The 9,188-nt window shown below is 60.1% G+C and overlaps 1 protein-coding gene across 2 annotated transcripts; it reads right to left on the bottom strand.

The window, feature by feature from the left end:
* Positions 1-396: 396 nt before the first annotated feature.
* SOCS1 (suppressor of cytokine signaling 1) lies at positions 397-3,334 on the bottom strand. Of its 2 annotated transcripts, none has more exons than XM_047839138.1 (2): positions 3,199-3,334; positions 397-1,506 (listed from the first exon to the last, which is right to left on the bottom strand). In XM_047839138.1, exon 2 carries the CDS (start codon positions 1,454-1,456, stop codon positions 806-808), a length of 651 nt encoding a protein of 216 aa, XP_047695094.1. In that variant the 5' UTR covers positions 1,457-1,506; positions 3,199-3,334; the 3' UTR covers positions 397-805. The 2 variants fall into 2 exon arrangements, with proteins under 2 accessions (XP_047695094.1, XP_047695093.1); XM_047839137.1 differs by lacking the exon at positions 3,199-3,334 and adding an exon at positions 2,033-2,141.
* Between the last annotated feature and the right edge of the window lie 5,854 nt (positions 3,335-9,188).

The following is a 9,188-nucleotide window of genomic DNA, read 5'->3' as shown; positions in this document are numbered from 1 at the left end:
AGACACCCAGGTGTCTTCTCTGACACGGGAATGGCCACAGGCACATTCACCCCCTGCCTTGCTTTTCTCCTCTGGAAAAATGAGAAGCGTCTTGCTTCATAGACTCGTCTGATTGAGGCATGGAAAACCCAGAACAGGGCAAGGCACACGTTAAGGGCTCAAACACGGAGCTGCCATTTAACCCCACACGAAACACCAACGCTGGACCAGCTACTCCTCTCCCCCGGAGGGCTGGAACCATGCAGGTCCCCCGGCCACAGAGCACAGGTCACACTCCACCTCCAGCCAAACCCATCAGTCTTAGGACCGCTCTGCCATGGACCCGTTCAGAACCCGGGGGAAATCCTGGGAGCAAAGCACACGCTCTAGAAACCTTTTTTCTTTTAAAAAAAAAACTTTCATAATAAAGTTTATTAACTAAACTGGCTGTAAAAAATATAAAATAGGATTCTGCACAGCAGAAAAATAAAGCCAGAGACCCTCCCCCAACCCCTGGTTTGTGCAAAGATACTAGGTATATGTAAACATGAAGAGGTAGGAGGTAAATTCAGGTCCTGGCCCCACATACAGTTAAGGTGCTGCAACAACCAGGGAGATCCAGAGGGAGCACCGGGGGGTGGGGGGTGCGCCCCCGCCCCCAAGACATGGGGAGGGGTCTGCGGCCTCGTCTCCAGCCGAGAAGGGGAGGCGCCTCGCCCCCACACCCGCTCCCTCCAACCCAGGTGGGGAGGGCACCCACGTGGTTCCAGGGAAATAATAATTAATAATAACAAGGCCCTCGAGTTAATGCTGCGTGCGAGGCCGGTCAGATCTGAAAGGGGAAGGAGCTCAAGTAGTCGCGGAGGACGGGGTTGAGGGGGATGCGCGCCAGGTTCTCGCGGCCCACGGTGGCCACGATGCGCTGGCGACACAGCTCCTGCAGCGGCCGCACGCGGCGCTGGCGCAGCGGGGCCCCGAGCATGCGGCGCGGCGCCGCCACGTAGTGCTCCAGCAGCTCGAAGAGGCAGTCGAAGCTCTCGCGGCTGCCGTCCAGGTGGAAGCGGCCGGCCTGGAAGTGCACGCGGATGCTCGTGGGGCCCGAGGCCATCTTCACGCTGAGGGCGAAGAAGCAGTTCCGCTGGCGGCTGTCGCGCACCAGGAAGGTGCCCACGGGCTCGGCGCGCAGCCGCTCGTGCGCCCCGTGCACGCTCAGGGGCCCCCAGTAGAAGCCGCAGGCGTCGAGCAGCGCGCTGGCTCGGGTGATGCGCCGGTACTCGGCGTGAGAGCGGAACGTGCGGAAGTGCGTGTCGCCGGGGGCCGGGGCCGGGGCCGCCGGGCAGGGCCGCGGGCGCGCGGGGACCGCGGGCGCCGCCGAGGGCGAGGGCGGGGACGAGGACGAGGAAGGCTCTGGCCGCCGTCGGGACTCTGCTGCCGTGGAGATTGCATTGTCGGCTGCCACCTGGTTGTGTGCTACCATCCTACACGCGGGGCCGGCCGGAGGGGTGGGCCATAGCGTCCGGGGGTGCGCTGGGGGAGACACGGGCGGTGAGCCAAGAGTCGGGGCGGGCCCGTCCGAAAGGGCCGAGGGGCGCAGGAGCGAGTCGGCGCGGCCCCCGGGAGCCTCCGGGGGCTCAGCTAGCAAACGGGCCTCCCCGTCCGCGGAGCTCCTCCAGGCGGTTGGGGGCCCGGCAGAGGCGGAGTCCGGCCGCCAGGTCGCTCAGAGTTTGGGTGAGAGAGGGGGGCGTGGAGAGAGGTGCGGGGAGCAACCTGCCCCGACTGCGGCCACCGGGCCCTCGGCTCGCCGCCTCGCGGCCGCCGCCTGCTGGCCAGGCCGGGGACTGGCGCCTCGTCCGGGCGGTTTGGACCAAGGCAGAGAAGCTGCGCTGCGGGAACCCCGCGCGCGGGGGGCTGCTAGGGTGGGGCCGGCGGGGGCCAGGGGCGTGGCGGCCGCGACCCCATCATGCGGCCCCCGAGGCCGGCCTGACACCCGGCCGTCCTTTCCTGTCCTGTCTTCCCCTCTCCCTCCCGCTTCCTTGCCCAGTGCCCGGCTCACCTGGCGGCGGGGCGCGGGGCGCCGCGGGCGGGGCGGCGGGGGGCTCCGGGGCGGCTCTCGCGCATGCTCCGGGGCCGGGAGCCGTGCAGCTGCCACGGCCGCAGCTCGCTCTGCTCCGCGCCCGCCCCTGCACCAGTCTTTTATTTTAAACTGGGTAGGAGGTGGGGCCCGCTGGCGGCGGCCCCGCCCCCTAAGGCTCCACCCCCCCGCAGGCCCCGCCCTTCCGCGCCACTTTCGGTTTCTTTTTCGGCGGTGGATCGAGGCGCGGGCCACGCGAGCTCGACCGTTCGCACGCCATCAGGGACCCTCCGCGGGGAGGCACCCCCCCTCCCCTGACCCAGCCTCACACCCATCCTAGGACCCCTCCATCAAGGGCTCTGGACCCCCTGCCATTCCGATGCCCCCTTTGCACCTGGAGCCCCTACTTTTGCCCCCACTACTGCCCTAGGGCGCAGATTTCTGCAGCCAAGCCCTTTTAGTATACACTGGACTGGCTCCGACACACCCCTCTCCCCTCCCCCCACCAGGTATCTCGGCACCCGTCTCCGGTAGATCTCTGTTCTCCACTCCCCGCACCTCCCGATTCTGGGGTCCCACCTGCAGATCCGGCCCCGGACCCCTTGGGGCTGCTCCCGCCGTCCCCCTGCCGCCCGCAGCCCCAAACCCTCGGGCGGCTGTCCCCCCGCACCCCTCCCAGCCCGTCACTGGCCCTGGTCTTGGCTTGGGCTTCCCAGGAAGCGGCGGCCTGACCACAGGCTTCAGAGGAACCCTTCAGAAGCGCGAGAAGGGCGCCTCGACTGCGGATCCGAGTTCCTCGGAAACCGGGCGGGGCCGTTAAGGGCAGCTTTGGCTCCGCTTCCACGCCAGGGGACAGCTGGAGAAACTGAGGCCCCGCGGAGGGGTTGTGATCTGCAGCGACTGGCAGATGAGGGGTGGGGTTCTGGATGAGAATGCCCTCCTCTCTTATTTTGGGGAGAGAAACAGCTGGGCACCTCCAGACGCACTTTGGAGCCGGATGAAAAGATGGTTCATTGATGTGATGATTCCAAAAACCTACCTTGAGTTTTCCTGGCCTGCCCTCCTCTCCCCCAACTACTACTTTACAGAGTCCTCTCCCGCTACTCGGTCAAGCATCTGCCGCTACTGCCGCCACCCCGCACTCATACCTCTGGTTTGGGATCATGGGGGCTTGATGGTGCCAGCTATACTTTGTACATCCGTGTGCGTGATCCGGTGTCTGTCTGTCGTGGAGAAGCACGGAGTACGTGCCTGGTTGGTACGTGTATTTTTGAAGGCAAGAAAGAACTAATGAGGGTCGGGGCTAGTGCGTGGTTAGTCCCAGACTCTTCAGGGGTTACGCAGAAGACTGACCTGGCTGGGGGCTTGGCGAGTGGCTTCCCGCTGGCACATACTGCCCTCTACAGGCCGTTCTCAGACTGCAGCCCAGCTCTCTCGTCTCCTTGAAGCCTTAATGGGTTCTAGGTCCTCCCGCCCATCCCCTTGGTGCTCTCCTTCCCTGGCCCCAGGCTGCCCACGTTTCCTCTTAAACACAAGGGGATGGCCCAGAACCAGCCTTGCTTAGGACCCCATCAGCTCCCGGAATTCATGTTGGCAGGAGCTGGTATTCGTCACTAACGTAGTTGTCCCGTGTTGTGTGTATATATGTGTGTGTGTGTGTGTGTGTGTGTGTGTGTGCGCGCGCGTGCGTGCGTTAGTGTGCAAGGACGTGGGAGACAAGGTGTGGAGACGTGCATGTGCCAGTGGTCAGGTGCTGTGGTCATTCCAGAGGACCTATCTGCTGGTGCTGTGCCCTGTGGTGGGGGTGGAAAAAAAAAAGGTAGTGGCTAAAAGTCTGACTTTGGACCCAGACTACATGGATTCCAGTTCACCTGTACCACTTTCCAGCCTTGTGATTCTGAGCGTGTAATTAACCCCTCGGCTTCGGTTTCTCCATGCGTGAAACAGAAACAAAAATAGTACCTCCTTCCTAGCAGCAGGGATTATAGGGATTATGGGTCAAACACTCAGAGCCATCCCTCATTATAATAAGCATTCAGCAGGCGTTCGGTCTTGCTCTGTTCCTCTGAGGGTGCCTGCGGGCAGCGTGTTAGGTCCTGTAGCCACGTGGCTTCATGCCATGTCCGTTTCAATTTGTTTTTAATGTTTATTTAATTTTGAGAGTGAGAGACTGAGCACAGGTGGCTGAGGAGCAGAGGGAGAGGGAGGAGACACAGAATCCAAAGCAGGCTCCAGGCTCCGAGCTGTCAGCACAGAGCTCGACGCGGGGCTCAAACTCACGGACTGCGAGATCATGACCTGAGCCAAAGTTGGACACTTAACCGACTGAGCCACCCAGGCGCCCCTTTTTAATATTTATTTTTGAAAGAGAGAGCGTGCGCATGTGCACATGCATGAGTGGGGGAGGGGCAGAGAGGGAGACACAGAACCCGAAGCAGGCTCCAGGCTCCCAGCTGTCAGCACAGAGCCCCACACGGGGCCTGAACTCACGAACCATGAGATTATGACCTGAGCTGAAGTCACTTAACCGACTGAGCCACCCAAGCGTCCCATCCCTGTGTCCACTTTAGAAGCCCTAACCCAAGGGCCACAGGCCAGAGAAGGCATGGGCGAAGCAGAAGGAAGAGAGTTTTGTGGGGATAAACCAGGGCTCTGGATGCTGGCAGTGGGAAAGGGTAGCACTTCCCTCTCACCTGAACTGGGGGCCGTGGTCTGGGCCCAGAGAAGGCCAGGCTGGGCTGGCTCCTGTATGATCTGCCTTCCTGCCACCAGTCTCCTCAGCAGGCCTCTGGGCAGAGGGAAATCTATAAATAGCTGATGGTCCGTATGCCCCCTTAACCCCCACTGGCAGCTTCGATGGCTCTATGGGAGAGCCACCCCTTTCCTTGGGGTCTGGAGCCCCCTTCTCACAGCCCCGTCTTGTTGCCACACTCCCACCCATGCCTGTGAAGGAAGCCCCCCTCCTCCATCCCCTTGACTCATACCTGTGACGTGTTGGCCTGAGGTGACTGTGTGCCACATGCTTTACAGTCCTTAGATCATTGAATTGGCGTAACAATCTAATCTGCCCATTTTGCAGACAGAGAAACTGAGGCTCAGAAGGGGAATCGCTTGCCTTGGGGCACACAGCTCAGAAGGGGCAGAGCTGCAGGATATATCAGACCCCCCAAAGCTTTCACCCGTGTCCACCGTGCTGTCAGCTCCCTCCCCCAGTTCCTGGTGATCTCAAATCCTGGTCTGCCTGCTAGAAAAACAGTAGATGCCAGAGAAATCAGAGATTCATCTGTATCCTGAGCCTGCCTGGGGAGGAGTGGGGACGGTTCTGCCAGCTTCCCTCTCACTTCGGAGCTTGAGGAGGCCCTAGGTGTCAGCGTCTAGGCCTCCACCTCGCCCTCTGTGGCTCTGAATTCATCCTTGAGCGCCAATTTCTTGCCCATACAGTGGGCTCGGCCCCATCCTCCACCCTGACCAGATCCTGTTTGTGAAAGCCGTGGTGACTCAGGCTCAAATCACTGAGCACACGGCCAGGACACTTACCGCCAACAGGACAGCCACTCTAGCTTTGGTTTCATTTTCTGAAGCCCTGACTTCAAAACGAAACCAAATCCAGATACCAAAAGGGAAAAAGAAATCGGTTGATTGACAGGCATCTGCCTTCTTGGCATTTCTCCCCGCAGGACTGGCCCCAGGCTCGCAGGAAGCTGGGCAGTGCGGGAGCCCCGAGGAGCTCAGGCTCCACATCGAGACAGGGCTGCGTTCGGATCCCATGCCTGCTGCTTCCCAGCTGTGTGACCTTAGGCAAGCAGCTTGCCTTCTCTGGGCCTTGTCTGCCCCGTCTGCAAACAGTCCCTGAAAGTTCTGGCCCTCGCAGAGCAGCGATGCACACCGAGCCCAAAGCAGAGTGCCCGGCAGAGAAGGTGCTTGGCACAAGCGACTTCTTGTCACAGGGCAGTTGAGACAGCCCTCTGTCCACAGCTTGCTGGGCGGCAGCCTGACATGTGGGGCCCCAGCCGGCAGCAGTGGGGAATCAAAATCCTGGCCCACAGGGCTCAGTTTTTCAGCTTCTCTTTCCAGCTTTGGCCAAGTTCTGCCGGGAAAAGCTGTCCCTGGCTAGGGCCTGCGATCCTGAAGTTGTCCTCTGCCCCGGTGTTCCTCCATCCCGCCTGCCTCCAGCCTGTGGCGGCAGCCCGGGTTCCCATGGGAGGCGGTGCCTCTGGGGAGCCCCGAGCAGTGTGGCTTATATCGTGGAGACGGCTAACCATCAGCCTGGGTTTAAACCTGTCACTTAATGAACATGGGGCCTGGGGCAAGCTTCTTGGTTTCTCTGTGCCTCCGTTTCCCTATCTGCAGGATGGGGGTAAGAGCGCATCTATTTCCCTCCTTCGGTATTCATTCAGCAGGTTAGTTGTCGAGTGCCCGCTGTCTGCCAGGCACTGGCAGAACTCAGGGGTCTTCAGGCAGACAGACAGGAGGCAGGGAATTCACATAAGCATTTCACGCTGTGCTAAGTGCCACGGGGGAAATAAACATGGGGACAGGGAGCGACGAGAGGTATGCGGGTTTGGGGCAAGAGTGAGATCAGGCAGAGAAGGCCTTTTGGATGGTGACGGAGTCGAGGTGTTTCTAAAAGTGGGCTGAAGGTGACTCCAGGCACAGAGATCGAGCAGTTCATGCAAAGGCCCTGCGGTGGGAATGATAGGCGTGTGTGAGGACCCGAGAGAGGGCGTCGTGTTGGTGTAGACAGCAAGGGGGGTGAGCGCAGGGGTTCACCTGTGCTTCAGCGCAGGGGTTGGCAGGGGTCCAGTCTGTCCGGCGGGTCCCGGCTAGGAGGTGGGAAGGGCTTGGATGTCACCCTGACGGCTGGAGCCAGTCCTTGAGGCCCAGGAAATACTGTAGGATTGGATATGGAAAGAACCCTCTGGCTTCTGACCTTCCAGACAGCTGGGTCTTTAGCCACAGTGACCTGCACTAGAGGCCTTGGGACGTACCTCACAACTGTCCCTGACCCGCCAGGGTGTCACCACCCTATTCCCCCAAGTGGGTGCAAAACCAGTACCAAAGGACAGCCGGGGGACATTGTAAGAGAGAACACTGCTTGGGGAGTCCAAGGCCTGAGTCCTGGGGGTCAGCCCTCACTTCCCGGGAGACCTGGGGAGAGGAATCACAGTTTACCGGGCCCCCAGCTCTGGGCCGGGTGACAACTTTTTGGCATATTGTCTTACTTGCTCTTTCCCACGGTCTTGTGAGGTGGCAGTAATTAGGTGCCCTCATTTACCAGAGGAGAAAAGCGCTACTCAGCGAGCTGGTGGAACGCGAACAGGAGTTTCGGAGAGGCTGAGCCCCACCTGAGGCCTCTGTCTGGAGAGGCCCCTGCTTCGCTGTGGCGCGTGGAACCTGGTCCCAGCCGGTCCCGACAGCGGGAAAGATCGCGGCTTCCAGGGAACGCGTGCGCCCCTCGGGACCCCCGAGTCCAAGGAGAAGGCTCTCCTCTACAGCAGAGGAGGCCGAAAGGCCAGGAGGGGTAGCGCGAGGTGGTGACTGGACTCCAAAGTGACAACAGGAGGGCTCCTCCCTGGTCCTGGGGAGACTTGATGAGAACCTTCCAGCGGTCTCTTTATCCCCCTGCGACAGGTGGGGAAAGAGGTAGGTCAGAGATGAAGTGTAGGCAGAAAGCAGGGGCTATTGTACTAATAACTCCGAAATGGGAGGGGCAGGAAAGAGGGTATCTGAGGGCGTTGGTCACGGAGCCCAGACGTACCTGGTTCCAGGCCCAGCTCCCCCAGCCACCCCCCCCGCCAGTAAGTGTGATGGCTTCAGGCAAATGGACTTAATCCAGAGGCCCCAAGAACCCTCACGAACTCCAAGCGTGGTGGGCCTGGCAGTTCCATTTGGCAGTGGACAGAGGGCAAAAGAGAATGTGTAAAAGCTATGAAACCAGACACGGAAACACACACAGCCGGCCGGGACATTGGGAGTCGGGGCCAAGGATGACTCCTCACCTCACCGCCCTGCTCACTGTGAGAAAGCTACTGCCAACGGCAGGTACCGCGGCTTGAATTGGTCCCCGTTCTCAGGTTCGGGAGGCATCTCGTCTCCGGAGGCTCGACAGTGGCCCGTGACCTGGGAGGCCCGGTGCCCGCTGGCACAGAAGAGGCACCCGGCCAGGCCGGCAGGGCCCCGAGCGGGCTCTGGGACGAGGTGATCCTGGACCCGAGTGTGAAAGACCAGGGAGGACGTGGCCAAGGGACAAGAAGGGAGTGTGCTTCTGGAGGCGCACGGCACGGGCAGAGGCCTGGAGACAAAACTCTGAAGACCCGAGTGGCAGGTGGCAGGAGATGAGGCTAAGCAGGAAGGGTTTATAGGCAGAGGCTTGGCTGGGAGAAGGCCGTGTGCTGTCCTTGGCCTGTCCCTGCCCTGCGGTGATGAGTGCCTCTGGGGAGAGCCTTCTGGGCCACCTTGGCTGGACCACCAAGCCCAGAAACGTGGGCCGGAGAGCCGTCAGTTTATAATCATGGGTTCTCTGTGCTCAGTTTATAATCGCCGCACCTGTACCCTCTCCCTTCAAGGTCAGCAAAGCTTTGCCGAGCACCTGCTGGATGCTTCGCCGATGCTCATTTCGTTTTCTCCTCGACTTACTCTTCCGTTTCCTTGGATAGAATAATTAAAGCACTTTCCCTCCCCGCACGTAACCCCAGGCACCGGCTTGGTCTCTGCACTTTCAGATCTTTTTGTGGGCACTTATGTCGTGCTTCCCCTCCGCCCCCTGCCCCATAAAAACAAAGTGTTGTTTTGTGTAGGCTGCTTTGTTCTGTAAATGATGGATCTTTCCCCATCTTGTTCTTTTCACCCAACGACATCTGCCAGCCCTCTGAATAGAGAGATCAACCCCCATTCTTTTTTTTTTAACATTTAAAAAATTAAGTTTATTTATTTTGAGAGAGAGAGAGAGAGAGAGAGAGAGAGAGAGCGCACACAAGCTGGGGAGGGGCAGAGAGAAGGAGACACAATCCCGACGCGGGGCTCGAACTCACAAACTATGAGATCATGACGGGAGCCAGAGCCGGACGCTCAACCGACCGAGCCACCCAGGCGCCCCGTGAGTTATTGCCAGGTTTTGGCTCTTACAAACCAATGTGAC

The sequence above is a fragment of the Prionailurus viverrinus genome, chromosome E3 (genome assembly GCF_022837055.1).
Source record: "Prionailurus viverrinus isolate Anna chromosome E3, UM_Priviv_1.0, whole genome shotgun sequence".
NCBI lineage: Eukaryota > Metazoa > Chordata > Mammalia > Carnivora > Felidae > Prionailurus > Prionailurus viverrinus.
This window is presented reverse-complemented; position numbering and strand designations above follow the sequence as displayed.